This window comes from Lagopus leucura, unplaced genomic scaffold, assembly GCF_019238085.1.
Source record: "Lagopus leucura isolate 7727_CA_CO unplaced genomic scaffold, USGS_WTPT01 Super-Scaffold_100052, whole genome shotgun sequence".
NCBI lineage: Eukaryota > Metazoa > Chordata > Aves > Galliformes > Phasianidae > Lagopus > Lagopus leucura.
In genome coordinates this window covers 1,181,622-1,206,238 of record NW_024962298.1, presented here as the reverse complement: position 1 = coordinate 1,206,238, position 24,617 = coordinate 1,181,622, and the positions used below count along the sequence as shown (strand labels likewise).

At 46.6% G+C, this 24,617-nt stretch overlaps 1 protein-coding gene across 1 annotated transcript in view; it reads left to right on the top strand.

Annotated features, from left to right (window-relative positions):
- HCN4 (hyperpolarization activated cyclic nucleotide gated potassium channel 4) overlaps positions 1-24,617 on the top strand; it is a 95,083-nt gene that overhangs the window by 57,133 nt on the left and 13,333 nt on the right. Inside the window, exons 4-7 of the mRNA XM_042885709.1 lie at positions 7,412-7,630; positions 18,806-18,952; positions 20,440-20,680; positions 22,540-22,704. Of these exons, the coding sequence (XP_042741643.1) occupies positions 7,412-7,630; positions 18,806-18,952; positions 20,440-20,680; positions 22,540-22,704 (772 nt within the window). The remainder of the gene's footprint in view (positions 1-7,411; positions 7,631-18,805; positions 18,953-20,439; positions 20,681-22,539; positions 22,705-24,617) is intronic.

The following is a 24,617-nucleotide window of genomic DNA, read 5'->3' as shown; positions in this document are numbered from 1 at the left end:
AGAGCCCCTGCAGCAGAAGGCAAGAGCCAGGCTCCCCCTCCTGGCAGGAGACAGCAAAGAGCAAGAGTTAAGGTGTCTTTCCACTGAGATCTGGGCATATTGAGCCAAATGGGGGTCCTGGAGCCCTGGCTGGGTCTGATGCATAAGGTGCTAATTCCCATGGCTGGCCTCAAGGAAACTGCTCAGCCAGCTGCTCCATATCCACTTGAAGGATGAGTGTGATCAGTATTGCAATGAAGTGGGCTGAAGCAGACTGCCATGCCACGGTTCGGCCTCCCCTTGTAGGAACAATGGCCAGACTTCCCAGTGAGGTCCCAAGCTGTGCACTGTTGCTGCGAGGGAGATTTATACCATATGGTACGTGCGCAGGGATTTCATGGTACTTTTCAGCCATCTCACTGAGAATTCAGGATCTTTTATTCAAAGGGACAATGTCCAGTTGATTAAGCAGCAAAAACTGACAAAGCTTAAAAAATTGCCTCTTACTGCAGCTCTTAACCTCTAGATTCCCCCAGCCAATTTCTTCTTCTTCAAAAAAAAAAATAATAATAATATCAGGCACTTGGGCAGAACAGAACAAATGCAAAATGTATAAAAGAACTGCCAGCTTCCATGGCTTCCACATGCAGAGCTGTGGGCCCATGCTGCCCCTGCCTGAGATGAGTGAGCAGCTGTCAGAAGTCCTCTGTTTGGGGGGTTGTTTGTGTATTTCTTCCCTCTGCAATAATCGTTCGTTTCCTGCTGTTGAAAGGTGTCAGACTGACAGTTCTGGAGACTACAGCCCTTTATTTATCTGCATCAGAAGAACAACCCATGCAGCAGCTGCCCTGTCTTCCCTGTGCTGCTTTTTTATTATTTATATGACAGGAGCAATGAAAGATCAGGGCCCCATTGTGCTTGTGCTATTTGGGTTCAAAAGGACATACAGCTCCTTGTCCTGGAGAGCTCAGAGCTGCAGACAAATCATCCCCATCAGATGAAGTGACTTGGCTGTGGAGTCCTTGCACAACAGTTTTGGAGCAGCAGATTTGAGCCATGTTTCCTTATTCCTAATGTACTAGACCCTAATAATTCCTCTTTCCACTTACTTGGTCCAGTCTTCTGGCTGAAAAACTGCTCGCTAACCAAATGATCATTGAGCATATGTTTTGGTGCATTGAAAGCCTGGGTGACAACCACAACAAAGGATTACCACCTCATATTCTTACTGCTTAGCCTGTGCACCTTTCTTAGCTGCAAGTCTGAGGACAGAGGGGGAAGGATGCAGAGGGCTCAGCAGAATCTCCAGGAGGCAGGATAGAAACTTTCTATTCAGAGCAGGACTATGCCAGGCAAGTACTTGTGCTGCAGTACTTGTCTTCCCATCCTGTGAAGCTGGGAATTAAATTTGCCTTGTGTGATTTATTTTTTTTTTCCCGAGCTTCTCATCTGCAGCTAAGTCACCTTAATTTTTTTCACTTCATAAAAGTGAAAAAAGTGATGATCTCAGTGACTGTCTCAGAAACGGAATCTCAGGAAAATGGGATGAAGAACTGGAGAGATGGTTATGCGTTCCACCTATCATTTAGGTGGCTTCTATTCCAAAGTTGTTCCGGAAAATGCCAGCCCCAAAATAACTTAAGAACATTTTAAAAAAGTATATATGGAATCAGAGAGTTTCTTCTCACAATAAGGTTCTGTTCTCTTATCTCCTGAGAAGACTTCCAAATGTGTCAGTGGTGGCCTCTTGACTAGAGATGGAAGTGAACGGCGTAATTAGTGCAACAATTTCCATATAGTCCATTGTGAAGTAATGGGAGAGTCAGGAAACAGCAATAAACAGCTATAAACCAGGGCTGTCCTCAGGCTTTGGTGCAGGGGTATTGGTTTGCAGAATGGCTTTGTGTGAGATGTGATGGGTGTGGGTGGGAAGTCAGCATGGCTTCTGTTGGTGCCAGTTGCTAAGTTGGATTTGGGCTCTTTTAGTTCTGACCTGGTCACAGCTGTGAGGGGAGAAGTATTCTTGGTGCACAACTGCCATGATTGCATGCAAGAACCAAACAGCTTACCACTGTAGGTTAAAAAAAATGAGTTGTGAAGCTGCTGCATCCGAGGGGAGGTGAACAAGAGATGCCAAATGCTTTGTGGGCTTTCTCCTCCTAACTCCCTCGCCAGTTTCCCACCTAGCTGTTTGGCAGTCCATAAAACAGCTCTGACTCCGATGCAGTGGGAAAAGAAGATTCATCACCTCCCATCTGCTTTCTAAAGGTTTGATCCTCTTCCAGGGGATCTGTGAAGCATCTGATGTTGCCAAAAATCATATCAGGGGCTCGATAAATCCCTGGGTCCGGTTCATCTTGTTATTTTCTCTGCATTCCATCCTTCATCTTCAGCAATTGTAGGAATGACTATCTTTTTCTTCTTTCTGAACTGTCTCTGAAATGGCAGGGATGGATGTTTTTGGTATTAATTGCTCAGCCCCAATCTCAGGGGCTTTGGTGCTAGCTTCCCTACAGGGCACTTTATTAAAAAGGGAAACGCTTGTGAGTCAGCTCCAGGGAGGCATATGTGCAGGCAGCAGCATCTCCCCACGATGACCCTTGCCTGGCAGCTCCTCGTCGGAGAAATCTGAGCTCTGCTGAGACCTGAAAGCTGCTGGAAACACGTGGCTTGCTCTCTTGGGTGTTGTGCTGAACTGATAAACTCAACAGGGAAGGCAAATATCCCCATGTCAAATGCAGCGACCTTGCATAGGAAATACTAATCATCTTCCTTTCTACCAGAAGGAAAGCAGCTCCCCGTTTGAGCATACCACCCCCAACCCATGACACATTTTTTGGTGTTGCTGATGGAAAGTAGGAAGAGAAGCTGGTGCAGCATGTAGGGCAGAAGACAGAACAGTCTGGCATGATCTTCTGGGTGATTCCCAACTCCCTCCAAGGCTCAGGTCCAGCAGCTCCCTCACACTCTCACTCGGTAGGCTTATGAAGCTGTGCAGTAGCTGTTCATGTTTTATAGAATCTGTCAGGGAGCAGCTGCAAGGGTAGGGCTGCTCCACGATAGTGTACGAGCCAGGAAGCAAGGGGGACTCCAGCACAGTGCCCTGAGCAGCTGGACCTAAAGAGGGTAGGCAGAGCAGAATTGGTGATTAAAGGGTCCATTGACTATTCCAGAGAAGGCAGGGTGATAACCATAACATCCAGCATCCATCCACGGAGTCCAGTTAGGAGCAGCAAGATAAGGGACCAGAGGCTACAGCAAAATTCAAGGCCTGCTAGGATTTGGGGCTGGGAAGGCGTACAGCCCTGACAAGGCTCAGACAAGGACTGGGTTACTGGGTGGAGAACACTGGGGTCATGAAAGGGAATCCCACAGAGACCTGGGACAATGAAGATTTTCTGGTGCACTCAGAGTCCTGAGAAAATCTTCTATAAGGTGAAGGCCATGCAAAAGCTCACCCTGGAAATAAGCCCAGAACAGGCAGGTGCTATCCAATATGAAGTTTGTCCCATCATCTTCATTTCTGGTCCCACTGCTGCTGTCCTCTAAACCCCATCTGAAGGTGTTTTCCCTGCCTAGCAGTTGTGGTGCTGTCCAGGGGAGGGCAGTGATGCTCAGAGGCCTTCATTCTGCAGCACAGCACAAATGGCGTGCAGCAGCAAACACGGAGTTTGCTCTGAGGGCACGTAAGATCATTGCTGAGCCAAATGTGGGAGTTCACAAAGTGTACTCGAGCCCTGTTTGTCTGGGCTGATGGTCTCAGGTCTGAACTGCCTGTAAACTGCGGCTCATCTGGCTAGGATTATATATGGAAGGGGGTTGGTTGCTGAGTGAAATACTCTTTCACTACAGACAGGCTCTTAAAACTTAGAAATGGTAGCGGTGTATATGGCAGGCATAATGGTGTGCCCATGGATTGTGCCTCCACACCAAGAATTTACCAGTACTTTCCGGGTTTTCTGCTGCTCTCTTTAGTCCTGTCTGGTAGGGGTTCAGCCAGATGCACTCACATGTTCCTCTGATCAAGCAAAATCCTGTGAGACCCTGTCCTGTTTCTTTAGGTGCTTCTCTAAGGTACTGCTGATTCCAACGCTGCCTTTGAAGAGTTTCAGCAGTATGCTTCCAAGTATTCAAGAGTGGAGATACGAGCAGAGGCATTGAAGTCCAGACACTTAATTCTGAAGAAACCCTTATAGTCCTGCCAGTGTGGGTGTTAAAAACAAGCTAGTTTGAGAAACCACTTCAAAGCAATTTTAACTCCCATTTGCAAATGCTCACAGTGCCTGGCGTGCGCTGGAGATAACATCCCTCTTCATGATGTTCAAGCACAGATCTATAGCTCCATTTTAGCTTGCTTTGAGATTTGGTTAAGGAGGAGCCATGTTCTTTCTGCAGTTTGAGGGCCTCATTTATCTACCTTAATGGATCATTTTAGCCACTAGGGTGTATTTGTAGTATAGTCCTCCACTACAGGGGCTGGTTTGGTATAGGGGCAAGCTGTATCAGTACAGGGCACTGTGATGCTGATAAGCTTGTGACCACGTTTGGAACCAATGCTGCTTCTCTGTATTGCATTCTTGGCCTGCCTGTTTATTCTGTGGGAAACGAAAGGGTGTAGAGTAGGTTTGAAAAATAAAGATATACTCAGACTTCTAAGGAAAGAGTAATCACAAAGACTGTGCTGTGAGGATCCAGTGCTCCTTACAGATGCTTAGAGGTTGTGTCCTAAAGGTAACTGCTTTGGAAGGTTCTTCTTTCATGGAATTGCCTGTTTTAGCAGTCCTTGATCTCTCCTCCCAGCAGGCCAAGCTGCTCAGGACCATTGTAAGCACCCTGTGTTTTCTCCAGTTCTCGCCCCTCAGCCTATCATTACTCAGCCTGGCACAAAGCAGGCTGTCCTCACAGGGAGCCATGATGCTGATGGAAACTGAGGTCATTGCTCATAACTACAGAGTTCTCATGGAGCTGGAAGTGTTTCTGCAGGATGCTGGGGCTTGTTGCTATTGGACATCATGGGTTTGGATGACTGATTTCTACATTGCAAGCCTCCTACACCCAGAAGTTTATTGGGAACTGTTGGCTCTTGCTTACATAGGCGGGAACCAAATCCAGGGTGGTTTAGTGACTTGCCTGCTCCTGAACAGCAAGTTGCTAGAATGACTCTCAAAACTTGAACCTGACTGATGCCCAGGCTCTGCCCTTTGATCGTTCACAGTCATGAAAAACCCTGGCAGCCAGGTTCCTGATGTCTGAGCAACCAGCTCAGCTGATCTTTTTCTGTCTTCCCAGATTCCCTTTGGAATTTCAGCATTTCTTTTCTCCCTGCCCTCAATTTTGTTACAGAGATATGCTGCCCTGTTAAACTACTGCCACACTGAACTCAGAAGGCAGCAGCATTTCCACGGTACCATGGGAAAGGTATTTGTTTTGAGAACCTTCTGGCTACGAAGTAGAACTGGCCTGAGAGGGCAAGAGGAGAAGAAATCACACTCCTCTCCATCAAGCCAAGTACACACCTCTGTCTTTGCCAGACTTACCTATTGGCTCTGTAATAGAAAGGCAGGCTGGGGCATGCTTAACCACTGTGTCGTGGATTGCTGCTTTTCTCAGTTTGTGTTTGGTGCTGGGACTGACTCTTCTGCTTGCCTTGTCAGGCTTCTCTCAGGGAGCTGCATTCAGCCCTGTGTAGGCATCAGAGTACCGGTGTTCTTTGCCTTCTCCTGTAGCTGACTCCCCCTTTGGGCTGCAGCTTTTCTCACGCACAGGGGCAGGCCATCTGCAGTCCCAGGAATAGAGACCCAAAGGCCACGTTATCTTTCCTGTGGGTTCAGGGGGAGATTTTTCCAGTGCAGGAGGTGAACTGGCTCCTGCTTTGTTAGGGAGGTGAGCCCAGACAGGCTGGCGCCAGTAGGGAGCCGTCCCCCCTGGGACATCGGATGTGCTGCTGCTTCTGTGTCTGCTTTGCTGTCACTTCTGTTGCTTTGCCCTTCTTGTTGCAGTGTGAATCAGGCCCGCTTGCATAATGTAACTGGATATGGCTAAGGTAACACTGTCTCCTGTCTTTGTCCACGTGCTTATCTCCCACACGAGCATTAACACCGACCAGAGGTTCCAGCTCTTTGCCACAGCTCACAAACATTAACAGTGCTCTTTGGTTCTGTTTACTACTTGTCAGCTTACTGAAAAATTTCCATCAACATTAGTGACACCCAGAGAGCTGGTTTTTGTAGACAGGTCATCAGCCATCCACCTGATTGTGATAAGATCCCTCCAGGGAGGCATCCAGTAAACTCCAGGGCTTCCCGCATTGCAGGTCACCATGCTGAGCCCGCTGTGTCTCTCTGAATGGAGTTCACAGAAGTATTGCTCACCTATCTGATGAGCCCCAAACCAGGTCTTCTGCACAATGACCTTCTGAGTTGCTATGCTGTATGTATCTGCACTGCTATATCCAAGTGTATATCCAGCACCTTCCTAGGAACAGGAAGAAGACTGATGAATGTACAGATTATGTGCTGCAATGAATATCACCGTAGCAGTGGTATTTTTTCACACGTCTTGTAATAGCAGTGTGTGATGACAGTTGCATTTACTTTACAAGGTTTTGTGGCAAGGACTTGCTAGCATGTAATACCCACTAGATAGTGAATGTACCTTGTGCTGTTCCATGAGCTCAAACTAATCAGAGTAGTCCTGAAGCTTATGTTCTGTTTTTTTCCCTTTTGCATGATGTAATCACTGAGGTGCTTCTGCTGTTCATTGTGGTGGGAGAGCACAGCATGTCTGAAGGAAGCCATTGACTTCAGCTGGCTTCTCACTGTGGTTTATTTCATCTCTCAAATGAAGCCTTTTCTAGTTTGTTCAGCTCCCTGAAGAGGCCCAGTTTGACCCTGCAAAGAACTCTCTGCCATTATCATCTTAATTTTCTGCCCTCCCCTCTCTTCAGGTAATGACCAGAGACCCAGACATGGGGAGTAAATGATTTTTCTTGCTTTAAGACCTCACTGCTGGAAGGCTTGCTCAGGCTCTCTTCTAGCAGTCCTTTGAAAAATCCATTTCTCAATGGAGTGACCATTTGCATCAGTCCCACACGTGGGTCATTTTGAACACATTGCAGTGCATCATCTCAGTGTATCCCAGGTTAGGAAAGCATCAGTCAGGATTTCTTTCTGAAAGCTGTGCTGGAAAGAATGCATGGAATCTGTAAAAGCCCTGACCAAAGTCAGCTACTGTCAGATGACTAAATGTAGGGTTTGTATGTATATCCAGTGTGCCCAACACTTCTAAGCCATCACATCATTCGTTTAAAACATAGAGGTGCTTTAAATATGGACTTTGAGTCTAACGTTAGGTATCGTTTTCTGAAATGTGTTCATCTCAGTGAATGTCTTGTCCCACTGCTAAAGCTTTGTCTGTCTATCTGTCTCTTCAGAATGACTCCTGGGGGAAGCAGTATTCCTATGCGCTGTTCAAGGCAATGAGTCACATGCTCTGCATTGGGTATGGGCAGCAGGCACCCGTTGGCATGTCTGATGTATGGCTCACTATGCTGAGCATGATTGTCGGTGCCACCTGCTATGCCATGTTCATCGGCCATGCCACGGCCCTAATCCAGTCTCTGGACTCCTCACGGCGTCAGTACCAGGAGAAGGTAAGGACTGGGCTTTGCAACCCTTATGTCACCTAGGGGTGGTTTACGCATCGTCTGGAGGAGATGAGGGCTATGAGTGACCCACGTGAGAGGCTGGGAGTGCAGTGCCTTTGTCACTACTGTAGTTTGTTGGTATCTCATAACTATTTGCTTACCCAACAGAACCTCAGAAGGAAGTGGATGCAAGATCACATGAATAACAATAGGGCAAGTGGGGGATTCTTTTTGTCTCTGGCTGTTTTAGATTATCCATGTCAGTGGTATCTAAAATTGAGTCACTTTCTGAAATCCTGACTAAATGTTCAGAATGCGTAGCATTTGTTTAGCAAGCACCTCCTTTGAAAGTATCCACATTAATTACATCAGTGCTCAGGAGTGAAACTATGTAACAAACCGAAAGCAGGGCTCAAAGCTCAGAAGCACCAGGTAGGTTCCCCAGGTAGCTGTGGAATTAATTGCAGTTGTTGAGTTGCATAATGTAGGACACAGACAGAAATGTCACCAGTGATCACCCACTGGTGGTGGGTTTAAGGTGATGCTGTGAGTTTGTAAGGTGTTATGGAGCACACAGGGTCACTCACCATGATTCAGCAGGTGGTGCAATGATACTTTTCCTTCTAGGACACAGGTGAGCAGGGCTTCTGCCTCAAGTTCTGGCTGAACCAGCACCTCCACAAAACAGGAGAACTTGTTGAAGAATGACTGTGTGTAACTAAGAGTAAGGGCTTGGAGGGCTCAAGGGTGTTGTGGTCAGGGTTACGCAGGTACATTTGGTCAGAAGACTTAAGAAGAGGAAGAATGAGGTGCTAGTCCTATTCTGACATTGCTTCTTGTTGATTAAACTAGGTAGCTATTGTTCAATCATGTGAAGTATGGCTGGCATGCACTGGCTTAAGAAGGGTGAGCTTGAAGCTGTTGCTTGGAAGGAGGTGAGAGAAAGGATGGCAAGATGGGCTAGAACAAGTTTGAGACACTGGGATTACAGTGCTGGGCTGCAGGAGGACCTTGCAGTAGAGCAGAGACTGAAAGCAAAGTCCAGAGGCTGAATCATGCTCTGAGGATAGGGAATATCTGAAACCACAGCTAGAGCTAAAACAGAAGGTCCATTTGAAGATGTGTGGAGGACTGGGTTACTTCTTGCTTCTGTGTTCCAGATTGGCTGGACTTAGGCTAATTGAGAGGAAGGCATGCCAAAGAGAAGGACACTGCAGCACTAGGAATGCAAGCTGATCAAAATCTGTGTGTGCAGAGTATTTATTCAAATTTGTTTGGAGTAGCATAGAAGTCAAGGACTGATTTGCAAATCCAGCCACCTGGTCAACCGAGCTGCAGCCAAGTTTACACCTGCAGGACAGCGCACTGCAATTTTTTCCCCAGCCAGGTCTGGAGACAAGGGCAGAACTCGTCCGTAGATGTTTGATTCTAGTCAGTGCTCAGGGAAACCAGTCACCAGAAAGCCAGCGGGGACTGCAGCTGGGGTGGCAGAAGTGTGAAATGTTAAATAAAGCCTGATTAGATTGTGGAGATGTGAATAAGAGGGTTAATGGGTTCGGGAGAGGAGCTTTTTGACAAAAGCAGTGGATAGAGGGTTTAACAAAGGATATATTTCATGTGTAGTGGTTTATAGCAGGTTCATTTCGCAAGGTGTTCTCTTAAGAACAAAGCCTCGGGGACTGAGTACATTCAATTTCCTCTTGCAAATGGGACAAATGATGGTCTAAAAACAAATATGTATTTACTTTCTGCATTCCTTAGCACTTGAATAGCCATGATTAAAATGAGGCCGCTTTGTGATTTGCAGCCCTGCAACTCAATTTAGTTCAGTCCTCATGGGACAACGTGGCTGTTGAAGCATATTATAAGCAAAGAATCTCAACAAGTTGGCAGGGTCGACTGGGAGAAGCGCAGAGCAGTTTGGAGGCTGCTGCTGAGTACACCTTCAGGCTGCAGACAGGGCTCTGCATCTCACCTCAGCAGCAGCTCTGGCTGCAGAGATTTTATCAGCTGTTCTAGCAGTAGCCAAAGAAGGAGGCAGTGGGGAGGAAGAGGAGTGGCAGAAATGAAGATAATAACAGGACAGAAGGGAATGGCTAGATACTTTACTTTGTGTAACCTTCAAGACAAGGTTTGGGAGAGAGCTTGTAGTGAAGTTTCAGACTGATCTTTTTTTCTGCCAAGCCAACTTGTTCTTCTCTTGTACAAACAGGGTTTCTGAGAAGGGGAATAAGACAACATGTGCTGTCTGTTGGCTTCAACTGCAGGCTTGTCTCAGTAAATAGGATGTGATTTGGTCCCGTCTTTCACTCTTGATTAGATTCATTCGGACAAATCCCATGTCCTCCTGTAGGAGATACCTGAACTTCATGCCACGCTGGTTCTGCGAGGCAAGGAGGCCATACAGGATTGACGGGTTGATAGGAACCATGAAGATACTGGAGACAGAAGTTGAACCCTCCAAATCAGTGTAGTGCCAAGGTTCCTGAGTACAAGTGGAGAGTCCCGTGCGGCACAGAGCACTCCTAGCAGCTCAGGCACTGAAGTGGCACAGCCTTCATGGCTCTGTGCCATCCCTAAAAAGCTCTGAGTCAGAATAGCTCGTTAGCTCTGGCACTCTGAAATGGCTGTCTTATTTCCAGTCCCAGTGGCAAAGTTAGAAGTTCTGTCCTGCATTGCAGAGTATGTTTTGCCCTAAATGATTTGCCTGCAGTCAAACAGCAGAGACAAGAGCAAGCTCAGGAGATGACTCCTGTCTCTGAGCTAGTGTCTAGCTAGAAATACATTTGCACCCTTAACTGCTGTCATTTTTTTTTTACATTTATATGATAAGAAAATATTACCAGTCCGTCCCAAAGGCATCTGATAAAAAAATTTCCCAACGTCTTGGTATAGAGTAGCATTTTGTAAGTGAACCTCACAGCTCTGAGCAGAGGGGAAGTCTCACACACCTGTTCTCACCAGTGCTCCCTGCCTCTACTCCCAGCTGTGCAGTTTCACTCTGGTGCACTACTCCTCATGCTTCTCTGCTGAGCTGATTTCTCTCTTCTGGCTTAGTTTTGTTTTCTGCTAGATCAGTAGGCTGAATTGCTGCACATTCCAGCGAGTGCCAGAGCTGGTGCAGGGTAATGGCAGAGGAGGTCCATAAGCAAGAGTAGAGGCTTGAGGCCCCTTTCAGATATTCTTGGATCAGTTCAAACCTTAGCATGTAAGTTTGTCATTGACTGCAAACAATCTACATTGCCACACATTCTACATTAACTGTGGCTCACAAGAGAAGGAGAGTGTTTTGGGCCCAGGAGATGAGCAAACTAGGCTGATGTGCAAGTTATTTTCCTTCTTGGTGCAGGTTGCCCTATTAATTTCCTTCTCTAATCCTGAAGCTCAATTGGATTAATATTTATGTCAAGTCACCACAAACAAACACACACACTCATCCTCCCCAGTTGGCTCTGTAACCTTGAGGCTTTTGGGAGTGGTGGTTGTGCTGCTTACTGCAGCCATGCTCATTGGATCGAAGCAGGGAGAGGCTCTGGGCTTCACTCTCCCATCGCAGCAGGATGCAGGCAGTTATGGGCATCCTGCAGGGAGGCTTGGCTCTCCCGCGTTATCTTCTCAGGTACATGCAGAAGAATGACTGATGATAGGTAGGAATTGCTGCTGTCAGCATTGCAGAGCCCAGCAAAGCTGTAATCTCTCCTGCCAGAGCCTCATCTCTACTCAAGATCTGTCTTGGTATTCTCCCAAGCTCTCTGTTCTCCATATTCGTTCCCCTGCTCCCCTTCCCCTAATAGTCTATCCAGTTCTCGTTCTTAAAACACAGATTAAAACTGGGGAGATACTTACATATTCATATCGTTATTCTTAATAATCACCTGCTGCAGCACAATTGCAAGGGGCAGCATTAAAGAGAGAAGTGCTTTCTGAATCCTGCAGAAGCACTCATGATCTCTCAATGCCTGAAATAGCTGTGTAGTCACCATTATCACAGCCCTTCTTGCACAAATTCATCCATAGTCTGGCTGTCCAAGCCAGCTCTCAACATTTTTGGTCCTGATCTTGCTGTCATTGGCCTGAACTCACCAGAGAGGATTTTGATGCTGGCAACTGGGAAAAAAATAGTGATTGTACAGGCTGAAGCATAATACATGGAACATACAGTCTTTGTTGGAGGACAAAGCAAATGTTGGACCAGTAAGTGTCAAGGAAGAAGTGAAAGACTCACATTAGGGGAGGGTTTGAACCCTTTGAACCTGTGATCTCACAAGGTCCTTTCCATAGCACTACTGTGCCTCAGTGCTATAGAGGGAGCTGGGGATCCATCTCCTGGGCATAGTCAGTCTTTGCCCTTCCCTGTGGACCAGCACTACAGGGTCTTAGTAGGCAGAAGGTTTAAGAAAGGATTATTTTCTTCTGGTAAGTAATTAAACTTTAGAGCTGCTGCCACAGGGCACTGAAAAGGCCCCAAGTTTAATGAACTTCAGAATATTTAAAGAAATTCACACAAGGAAAACCTTTGAAGTATTATTGAATGCCCACGTGCAGCTTTAAGTCGTGGCAGTGCATAACCCTCATCTGCTTTTGTCAGAAGCTGGGAGGGTATGGCCATGATCTAGGCTACTGTGTGCCTCTTTTGTTCTTTCTCCTTTTCCTCAAAGCATCTGAAACTGTTGAAGAAATCACCTTTCGTGTGTCTTTAGGCTGTTGTGCTTTGCAGTTTTCTGAACTGGCTCCAAGTGAACGTGTGCAAGGAGTTCAGTGCAGAGATCCTAGCTGGGGTCCTGGATAGAGTATAATCACATTAGCCTGGCAGCATGCCCTTGCTTATTAGCTCCCCTCCCTCCCCTTCTCTAAGCAGAGCTAATTAACCTAAGCACAGCACTGCACCGAAGTTACATTAATTCTTGTGGCTCCAAGGCTGGCTTAGCTAGCGCTACCTTGGGGATGACATGGCACAGACCTATGAAGATAACTTGTGTCAGCTGCTATGTTAGTGCTGAGGTGGGTAAAGACTGCCACTATTCCTACAAAGCTGTCAGATGGGAGATTTCCCATTCATTAGCAGCCTGGACAACATTTGAAGTGTTATTCCCTAGTTGGCTGATGTCTTTGATTCCTCAGGTGGCATTCCCCAAGTTCTGAAGGGACCAAAGAGGTTATGTAGAATTCTCCCTTCCTGAGCTAGCATCTCAATTTTGGATGGTGGGAAGGCTGTGAAACTCCTTGACTCTTCTGTTGATATGTGAGAGGCTCGGAAGCGTGCAACACTCAAGAAATTGGGTGTGTCTGGAAAATTTAATCAAATTTCCTAGTGGGAAAAAAGTTTGGAGAGCCTTGCTTGATCCGGTTAGGACTGTATGAGTTGTGTATTACCTCAGGTCTGTTCAGAGATGTCCTGAGAGCTATTATGTCCCATGCTACTGTGAATCAGAGCATTTGGGTTAGATAACAAGGCTTAGAAATTATGTGATGTATTGATTGTTTCTAGCTGCAAGGGCTGCTGATGTGCAGAGTCTCAGGCAGTGCCTCCAGGTAGGTTCTTCTGTAATCAGGGCTGGTATTTCTGGCAGCTTTGTAGGCCAGTCAGCTCAGGATTGTGTGTCCAGCACAGCAAAGTAGCTGTCCAAAGGTACCACATCCATCTCCTTTTTCATAGAATCACAGGATGGCCTGGGTTGCAAAGGAGCACAGTGCTCATCCAGTTCCAACCCCCTGCTGTGTGCAGGTCACCAACCACCAGACCAGGCTGCCCGGAGCCACATCCAGCCTGGCCTTGAGTGCCTGCAGGGATGGGGCATCCACCTTGGGCAATGCTTATAAGAAATCAGTAATAGGTGTTGCAAACAATGTTAAGTCAGTTGTTTTAAGGTTATTTAATTGTTTTCATTAGAGAATCTTGGGTTGATTATAGCACAAAAATGCTTTCTGAATGAAAACCCAATGGTTTCTTCTAAAAACATCTTGCAGTGGAATTTCCCACCCTTTATGGCTGTAACTTAACTGGAGTCAAGTAGTTTGTTTTTACAGAAGAATATTTTGTGATGAACGTCCTATTCCTTGAGAGTGCTTACCCACATCTTACAGTGACACTGTAAAACATCCTCCAGATACCTGTGCAGTGATCAGTTGTCACGAAGCAGGCAGTTCAGCGCCCAGGATTGTGTCCATCTTCCAAGCAATAGCACACGTACAGACAGCATAGCTGGCTGAGTGGGCTGACATACAGAGTTCAGGCAGTGCCCTCCCTGTGCTCATGCAGAAGTTGGTGCCTTTTTTGTGCCTTTCTAGGACATCTTCACAAAAGGAGACACAAATCTGTAGTTTTGCCTTCTGTCACCAATCCTATGTTGAGGATTGGTCTTGGTCTGCTGTATCAAAGATAAAGTGATCGTAGCTAAGATTTTGACATCTTAATTCTTTCTGAGAGTGGAAGCCAGACAGATAGCTCAGTTCTTGAAGCAGTGTCAAGCACAGCCTGGGCCGAGCAGTATGTTCGTGCACGCACGAGCGCTGCGTGTTGTCACGGAAAGGAAAGTGCTCTTGCCTCAGCAGTTCTTTGTATCCCAGTGTGGGATTTCAAACTTCATTATCAGTTTTGAAATTCACTTTGGCACTTGAACCATAAGTAAATAAATAAATAAATAAGTACATCACAATGTGAAGAGCACAGGCTCCCTGCTGAGCCACCTCTCCTGGCAGAAAGCTGCTCCCGGCAATTCTGATTTCACATCAGACTCGCTGTTCCCTTTCCTACATCTCTAGCCTTTGTCTCCTGGCAGACTTTACCTCATTTCTCTTGTCTTTCTCTTCTGATGAAAGTAAAATTGATCTCTTTTTCCCCACCATGCTTCCAAGTATGTGGATCCAGCAACGTGACCTGACATCTCTAGAATGTCCTGCAATAGGGAATTCACAGTGCTTGAAGAATAAAAGATCCAATGGTCATGTCCAAATGTCTGCTGTGCTGGACTACAGATGTATGCTAGGGTATGCTGGCCTTTCCCAGCTTGGTTGTGGAAAACAAGCTGTTTCTATGGCCATAGTGTAAGGTTTGTACATAGCACATTCATAATTGCAGAACTTGCCATCAGGCAAAGGATTAAAGCTTAAGGCAGAGCACCTGTAATAGCAAACAGGCATTGCCACAGCATTTAAATGCAAACAGGTCTGTCTGAAAGTTCTGGGATTCCATCTCCTGAGACCTCTGAAACTCATGGACGTTTGCATCACTTGCAGCTCAGCAGGGCCACATCTCACGGCACTGTGACAGCCAGCTGATTGCAGTGTGCTGAACAGCACCCATGGTGGATTCCCTGCTTGTGCTGTGGCCACTGCAGTAATGCATCCAATGGGAGGAAGTAAACAACTGCTTCATCAAGCTTATAATTGACCCTGCTGACATCTCACCACCAAATAGATTGTCTGAAGCTTAATCCTTGCCTGAATAGCTGCTGATGAACAGCAAGGAGAGGCAGCAACAGAGGCTCCTCATTGTAATGAATGTTGTACAGAAAGTGGAAGACTCCAAAAATTCTTTGCTAGTGTCTGTGATATTCATAACAGAACAAGAGCTTGATTCTACATAAGATCATTTCTGAAGGTATCACTGCAGTGGAGTTAAAAGCATTCAGTGTATTTCAGCATGTAACATGCAGCACTTGAAAATCATCCTCCTGTAGCAAATTGAGCTAGCGCTGCAGTGCAAAAATTAACGCTGTGTTTGGAAGAGCTCGGAACCAAGACGCATATAAAGCTTCTTGCAGACTGAAGAGTGGATCTGTAGGAAGCAGTCAATAGCACCCAAAGCTGAAGTGTTGGCAAAATAAACTGCTAGCTTATATCCAGTACAGTCTTAGGCAAAATATCAGGGAGAAAGCAAAATGTTGTGTTCTAAAGCTGACACAAAGGAAGCTACAAGCAAAGGGAAATCAGCAGAGATTGCACCAGCACTCTTGGCCTGATTTTATTTGTTACAAATGTGCAGTTTTCTTCCCCTAAACCACTCTCTCCTGGAGTCACTGGACTCCATGAGCATGTGCATTGATCACACTGAGATCTCATGGTCACAGAACAGATCCTGAGGGTGAGAGCACGAATGGCTTAAGAGACAAAAAGCAGAAGTTAGCATTCATTAGTTTTTGATGACTACTAAGTGCTGGGGAGCTGACATGGCAGCACTGTTTTACTCCTAATCATATGTCAGAGAAAATAAAACAAAGATGCAACTGTGTCCTATCAAAACACTCCATCTGGTGAATCTTGTCACTTGATCTTTGCCCTTATGAAGCACAAATCCACTTAGGAGAGATGCAGTGCTGTACATCATGGCTGATTACGTGTATCTTAATCCAGTCTCAGGATGTATACTGCTATTCCCACACAGCATTTGAAATGCTGTCAGAGCATCATAATATTTCACTTCATTGAAAATGCATTACTCTGCTTGGTTCCCCTTTTCCTTACACAAGTGCATCTCTTTTGACCTCCAGGAAGTTCAGATGTGGAGAATGGGAGCAGGATTAAAGTCCATCCCACAGCTGCTTCAGCCCATTCCTGGAAGTAATGCAACTCTGTATGGGAAATGTGCTTTTATCTTTGGGTGAAGGGCAGCTAGCATCCCAAGTACCTTCACTGCAGTAGGCCCATGTTGGTGAGCATTCTGTACAAGTGTGTGTGTTTGAGTTAACCCGGTTGCAAGAATAGCAAATGGCATTTCTCTGAAGCTCTGCAGAGTGAGGGCTGAGGACCAAAGAGGACTCAGAGAGGCATCTGTGCCAGGGTTGGGATAGGAGCAGCTCTTCTCAAAAGCAGCATCTTTTTCATATTCAGAAATAGGATGAGGAAATAGTCTGGCTTTTCCAGACAGTGATTTATTACTGCCAAAGAAAGAAGGACTCATGACAGAGATTGAGGGCATGAAAGACGTTAAAAATATTTAGTTCTCCTTGGGCTGTGAGTGAAGTGTGGTATGAGGGAGGGGAGTGGTGAGACAGCTAGGGAAAGCTGCAGGTTCTAGAAGGAAAAATACTCATCTAAGTTTCTGGGCAGCCTGGTTTGGTGGTGTGGGCAGCCTGGTCTGTCTGGTAGTTGGCAGCCCTGCACATGGCAGGGGGGTTGGAAATAGATGAGCATTGTGGTCTTTTTCGACCCAAGCCATTCTGTGATACTAAGTGGTTCCCCTGTGGTATATTGCCTCCCTCAGAGGCTTATTCAAGGAAAAACAGATTTAAAATAAGTTCGAAATTAAATGGACTTGATTGTCTTGAGAAAGATTTAAATAACTCCTAATGAGTCTTTCCCTTTGAACTCAGAGAGGCCACTGATGTCTGTGTGTCCCTCTGGCACGGGGTGAGGGGAGGTAGCACTGCCAAAGACAGGAGAGCAGAGACGTGTCCTTCTGCTTAACTGTGACAGAGAATTATGGATTCTTATCTCACAGTTTTCTTTCGTAGGCACATTTTTAATTCGTAAGAAGGAAGGAAGGAAAACCTTCTATTTTGGTGAAGTAAGTCTGTCCTGTCTTTGCACAGAGCCTTATCTGGGAACAGTTGGTGTGGGAGAATCTGACAAGCCCTAGAGGCTTTACAGGGCGGTTATTTATTGTTCTTTGTTACAAAGCAATAAAACCATACGCAGTAGTGAGTAAGCAGAGAGTCCTGAGTGTTCCCATCCAACCTGTGCTTGTTGGGGCATTTTTCCCACAAAGCCAAGATCAGCTGGAGATTGATGGCAAGTGCTTAGAGTGGGGAGGAGAGGGCTAGTGGGCTGGTGGCTGGGATCTGTGCCACTGGCCACCCTCACAGGTATCCTGGAGCTCTGACAGCGGGGCTCTTGGATAAAACAACAAAAGCAGTGCTTTTGCAGTGTGGTAGATAGGGTCCAATTCAGGACACAGGGTTTCCACTCATTTCGCCTCCCCTGTTGATGAGCTGCAGGCTATGCAGCACCTAGCACAGCCCACTACAGCATCCTGCCTGCCTCTCCAGAACTTCAGCAATCCAAATAATAAAGTGCAGCGTTCATTGCCAATTCAGCTCCCTATGGGGAGGTGGTGACTCGCTTGACTTTGATCATGCTATAGCGATCATGAATATTTACAGCCAGCTCCTTTGCTGCAAGCTACAGACAAAGAGCTCTGGAAATGCCAGGAAACCCCGAGTGTCCCCTCTGCTACCTTGGCTTCTCTGAGTAATTCCTTCTCCTCTCTGGTGCAGATCAAGTTGTTAGCATGCAAGGCAGCGCCAGCACAGACTGTACTGAGTTCTAAGTGACACTGATGTGCAGGGAAGGTCTGTAATGAGCAGAAGTTTGGTAATTAGGCACTTCAGCACAAGCTGCAGTAAAGGGACATTCAGGGACAGATTTACTGGGGGAAAGAAGGAAGGCAAAAGGGGTGTGTGGTCCTCTTGTCAGCACTGTTAGTACGGATGATATTCTGTACTGCACACCAGGAGGAAGGGGCACGAGCATTGCAGCACACACACCTTGTCCCTGCAGCACCTACAGGGCAAGTGGTCCCATTTACAGTCCTGTGCCCTTGAAGAGGTGTCAGTTACTGATAGAAAGCACCACTCATCCCCAAACATTGCTCTGGCATCAGACAGCGTGCCCTTGTATTCTCCTCTAAACGACAGGATGGAAATGCGATTCTTTAGGCAGAAACACGGGCAGGTTAGATAGCGTAAGTGCAGGAAGCAACAGGGATCCAGCAGTAAGTGAAGAAAATCTGGACCTGTGCAGCTCTAAGCGAGAAAGAAAAAATGTTTGTAGTGGGCAGGTGAGAACACAGAGGAGAGGAAAAGCAGGCCATGGGTGCAGCTTCATGCGACTAAATGTGATAGCTGTTTTTGCCAGCCCTTCAGGCATCTGCTCCCAGATCTTCCTCTGTGTGTGTTAGTGAGGACAGTATTCAGGGAATGAGGAGCTGTGTTCATGGTGTAACTGGTTGAGGATAAGGTTAAAACATCAGGCATCTATTTGGGAAATAAAACAAAGGTGTCTGCAAACGTGCCACGCGTTAAGGCAATTGTGCTGTCCTGCACCAGATTTACCTGCCTTGGCCAAGCCAGAGTGGTGTGGAAGAGTCAGGTATGGGAATCCCGTGGTATGTATTTGTCCCCACGTGGGTGCCATTTGTTACACGGCCTGGTAACTCCCTTTCTTCTTCTTTCCTCTGTGCAGTACAAGCAAGTGGAGCAGTATATGTCCTTCCACAAGCTCCCTGCAGACATGAGGCAGCGCATCCATGATTACTATGAGCACCGCTACCAGGGGAAGATGTTTGATGAAGAGAGCATCCTGGGAGAGCTGAGCGAGCCTCTCCGAGAGGTGAGGATGGTGCCTGCTTCTGCCATCCTTGGCAGCTGCGCGCTGTCCTGTCCCTATGGTTTGCAGAGTATTCAGTGTGGTATTCAGGCCCTGGCATGTGCTCATCACATGAATGGTTACATCTTGGCACCTCTTGAGCCCATGGCAATGCTGGAGAGGAGCAGCATGTTACAAGACAGGTCATGTTGGTGAGGATAAGACAGCCATGTGCTTTGAATCCTTTTAGGAAAGACTTTGCTTGCTTTCCTGAGCCTGGCTAACCTCTAGCTGGCTATATAGCACACAGTACCCACTGCCCCTCTGTGTCCTTAAGGGTACGGTTAGATCTCTGCAGCAGATTCTGGTGGGGGTGTGGAGATGATTTTCACTCCCCTTCCTTCACTTTTTGACTCTCCAATCTTCTGCCCTTTTTGTTTGTACAACAGACATAAGAATCTTAATCCTGCTGAGCTCCCCCTCCTTCAGTTGCTCCTGTCCTTTATTCCTGGGCACTGTAAGGGTCTGTTACCTTGCATTGCAGAGTCAATAGTATGGATAAATACCCTGAGATTTTTGAGAATGGCATGATGTCTAAAAGGGCAACCCTGGAAGAGAAGTCTCAGTAAGGAGGAGACACATGTTTCCCCTGCCCTCCTTCCTGCTCCAGTCATCCAGATCTTGCTCCTATGCTTGACTGGGGAGCACTGTGCTGGGTGATTTACTCAGTATCACTTTCTGCTGCCTTCTGAGTCTGAGCTGACATGGCACAGAGCAGCTCCTGTGCAATGGAAAACGCTGTCATACCCTCTGAGTGACACCAAGCCGCAGGAAGAGGCACAGTCCCCGTCTGCTCTGTGACAGCTGAACAGCTGAATTGGGTTTTCTTCAGCTGAGGTTGATGATCCAGCCCATGCCTCAGTGACTGGTGGGCACCTCTCCCTCCCTCCTCTTGACACTGTTCCCAGCTGACCAGGATAATTATTTCTCTGAGAGCTGTGGCACATTTGTGCTGTTTAATATCTCATTGTCAAGCAAGGGCAATGGAGTACATAGGGCTGCCAAGGTGAGTTATAACATTTTCCCAGAGTGGAGCTCTGGGCTTTTTCATGCACAGTTTTACCACGGCTATGCACCTCTCATACGCTCCAAAGCTTTCTGCAGGAAGAGATATATTTTATGTATTTGGGAGGATGAGGGGAATCACTCTTTTGTCCCTGCTCAAAGGGAAAGCATATGAATGAAAGCAGTGAAGCATGGCGTCAAACTATCAGCTTCAGTTAGCACTGCTACGTGCTGTGAGCATCCAGAGGCCCATTCTAGCCAACGCTGGGGGAGCCAGACTAAGGGAACAGCATCTGTTTTGACTATTTAATGTACAGTGTGAATTTTTTAATATAAGTGGGAGAATGTCGTTATGTTATTAGATGTTGACTAAACATACCTTTCCTGCTTCCTCGTCCCATCTTTTCTTCCTGCCCACCCTCTCTTTTTATTCACTGTGCCATCAGGAAATCATAAACTTCAACTGCCGGAAGCTGGTTGCCTCCATGCCACTCTTTGCCAACGCAGATCCCAACTTTGTGACATCCATGTTGACCAAGCTGCGGTTTGAGGTATTCCAGCCTGGGGATTACATCATTCGGGAGGGCACCATTGGCAAGAAGATGTACTTCATCCAGCACGGGGTGGTGAGTGTCCTCACCAAAGGCAACAAGGAGACCAAGCTGGCAGATGGCTCCTACTTTGGAGGTGCGTGTTTATGGGTCACCTTTTCACAGTGAGGCCCACTGCTAGTGTTCACATTGTCCTTAACTTGTCCTGGATGCACAGGTGGAGCAGCATGTGGTACTGATACCTCTGCCACTTCTTTGTCCACCCTCTGTTCATCTCAGCTGTCTTGCAGCTTCTCTTATAGTAAATTGTACAGTGGGTTGTGGCTGGGATTTACGGGCATCACAGGAGTCTGGACTATAAATAATAACAAAGTGGAGAAGGAAAACTAAGCTCTTGTAGTTTCATTTCCTTCTGCCCCAAGCAAACTGATGGAGCTGTGAAGCTGAGAAAGTAAAGAGAAAAAATGGAGCATTCTCTGTTTTCCAAGCACATTTATAGCGTTGCCTATTCCTACTGTCTGGCATCTAGCATATGAAGTGCTGTATAAACATGGAGGGAAAAACATAGTCCTCCATCTCCCCAGTTTGTGGCTCAGCAAAATGTCGTGAAGGTCAGCAGGCAGGTGTAATGTGTCAGCAGCAGTGGAACTAGTACAAGGTCAGAAAACACCACAAGCTTCAGGATACTGCTCACAGAGTAACAGAGACTACCCAGCTGTCAGAGCCCTGCAGAGACCACACTGACACTCCAGGACAGACAGTTCTCAGGAAGATGTGAGTTTCAGTACAAGTGCTGAATGTGCACCACTGTCTACTGAGAGGGGGTAGAATGAAACCTGCCCTTCTATAAGGACTATTCTGTATTAAATACTCATCTTACAATCATAGTTCCTGCAAAGAAAACCTGTTTGCACCCGCCTGCTGGCTCTTTGGTACAGAGATTTTGCGCATCTTAGCAAGTTGGGTTTGCTTGCTGGGATTTGGAGTTAGAATGCTGGAGTAAGGATGATATGCACACAGTTCCACACGCATCCAAAAACAGCACTGTCTTATAAGCACCTTTTCCTTAGGAAAGCAGCCTAAAAACTCACCACTTTGTAGCCTATATGAGTGCTCTGGGGTGGATCCAGAGTGAATCCTCAGTACGGTGCTGATAGATTAACACTCAGCAGCACAGAGGAGTATGCTGTCAGTGACAAGACCTTCTGTCCTTAGGTCATACCATCTGTATTTAAGTGCCTGTCTTAGGTGCCCAGACTCTGTGTTCAGTCAGTGGAAAAGCAAGCCTCAGGAGCTCTGTGCTGAAAGTTCAAGGAGCATGCCCAAATGGGGTTTTTATGCTGGAGTCAAGGACTTATTGTTCTCTAACCAGCTGAACACCCTCCTAGGAGTACCTGACTACAGTGTAAATACACCTAGAGTTGGTAGTGAATGAATGCCACTAACTTGGTTCATCCTGACAATCTGGAAGCTTGTGACAGATCTGCAAGTAACTTCCAAGCATCTTTGAAAAGACAAATGTTTTGAGTATGAGGATCAAAGTTATTAACAGGCAGTAGGGCCACGGGGTCAGCACAGAGCCTCTACTGCAAATCTAGGGAGAGAATTAGCTTCAATGAGGGCACGACATGACCTGCTCCCAGTGCCCAAGAGGAGCTGGTGAAAGACAGCTTCTCCATTCTGAATGCACAAGTGATATCTTTGATAATCCACCATAACAAAACTTGACTGGCTAATTAGATCAGCGGAGTCCCTTTGGTGCGGGTGTATGTAGCAGCTGCCACGACTGAGCCCCCTGGTATTTTATTGCTGAAATGTTACTGCGTATGGAGAACATTCCTACTGTTCCTGCTTTCAGCAAAGGGAAAGCTGGTAGAGTCCAGTTCGAGAGGGGACTGGGTGGCAGACAGGACTGCTGAGCAACTGTGCCAGGTTTTGTCCCGTGGGGTTGATGGTCTCTGTCCCCGTGTTCTCAGGCTGGCTCTTTCATTCCAGAGATCTGTCTGCTGACTCGCGGCCGGCGCACAGCCAGCGTGCGAGCGGACACCTACTGCCGGCTCTACTCCCTCTCGGTGGACAACTTCAATGAGGTGCTGGAAGAGTATCCCATGATGCGGCGAGCTTTTGAAACGGTGGCTCTCGACAGGCTGGACAGAATTGGTAAGTAGCTTGAAGGTCTCTTTTCCTCAACTTGCTGCCCTGGCATCCTGACCCCACAGATGGTCCTTCATTCCTTTGCTGGAGCTGTAAGCTGAAGGAGATTCTGCTCTGTCTCTCCTTGCCTGACTTCAGCTCCTACAAGGAGACCCATTCAGTTAGGAAGATCAGTGAAAACCTCATTCTACTCTTTCTCTCTCACATACACATTTCTGCCTGCTCCAAGATCAGTCTGACCCCACTAAGGGCCATCTTAGTGAATTCACTATGATTTGAATTTTAGCTCAGAATGTGGAAATACCCACAGCCTCCCAGGTTCAAGAGAAAGCAGGCCACGCTGTGACCTCCACCAAGTACTGCAAGCAAATCTCAGTATTGCATTGAAATGTTCTGCTGCAGAAATCATCTCTCAGCATGAGGACTTTGTTAGAGTGTGACCTGTTTTTACACAGATGCTGGCTGGGGTATGACTGCATGGGTTAATGGTATTAATTTTTTAAACTTAAGACAAAAACTGGCAGCTACATTGATGAGGAAGGATCTTCTCTGGTCTGTCAATGCATAATGAAATGCAGACCATAATGCATCTTCATGGAACAGTTGCTTTTCTGGTCATAGCTTACAAGCTGCTGGAAGGGAAAGCTTGGTGTGCTTTCTGATCTCTTGTGCAAAACCATCAGTAGAACACAACCACAAAGCACCTGTCCAGCTGTCCATTAGAGTCCAACTATAAATACCTTCAGTAGAAACAGGCAGCCAAACAAAGACATGGAACAGTTGCAAAAAACCCTCCCACACCTACAGTTAACCAAAGAGTATCATTGGATTGCAGTAGCTCACAGTGGCCCATGTCAGGATGCTGTCCTGCCCTGGGGAAGGCATAACTTGTGCTGCAGACATCCTTGTCTAGCCAGGGACCAGGGCACCAGTTGGTCATGACCAGAAAAATTTAACATGAAGACATTAAGTGATTTAAAGAAGGTCATGCACAAAATATCTGCAGAGCTATGGACCAAGCATTCCAGAATCCAAGTCTAACTTCTTAAGTTTCTTATTACACATCGCTTAAAGCTGCATGCACTTCCGTTGCTTTTCAGAATCAAAAAGGTCAGCACGAGTCTGAGTACAACACAGAAAGCAAGGAGGATAATAGGGTGAGGGGGGCAGGGAGGAAGCTGGCAGCCCAGTAAGGGGTGCAGTGCCTCTGGGGCTTTTTATGTGGGGAACATTGTATTCTGTGCATCTCATTACCTGCTTCAAACCAGAAAGTGTGACCCTTGAGGAAAAGGTTGTGAGCTAAACATGTAGAGTTTGGCCACTAATGAGGCCCTAGTGTATGTGGCAACAGCCTTATCACATGGTTATTTAAATGAGACTGAACTAGCTCCTAGAAAATGTAATGTCAGACACAACCAAGGATGGGGCAGCTTGACTTCATCTCAAATTCTTCAGCTTTAGATGGTCAGCACTGCTCAGCTTCCTGGCCTGAAGCTTTTTGTGACTGCGTATGCAGGTGAGCAGGGTGTTGTGTGCTTCTTGTCCTTTGCTCTGTGGATAGCTGCATTCATAACTAAAATTCATGGAAAATGTAGCAGAAACTGTTGGCCAGCAGTGATGCAGAACTTACAGGAAGTTCCCAAAACCACTGTGAAATTATGTAAATCCATGGGTGTTTAACTGGTGGTAAGACTGACAGCTAGGATGGTACCAGCTCCCAAGTGAGCAAGTTTGAAGCTAGCTGGGTATGTCTTCCCCTCCTGCAGTCCTTGAGCTGCTGTGTAGACCTAACCTTGCTAGTGTGAGTCTTTCACAATGTGGATCAAAGTGAGTTGCCAGAAATCATAATAAAAGTCGTCATTAGTGCAGGGAATTATACGGTAGAGAAACTGAGACATGGGGAGGTAAAGCCAACCTGC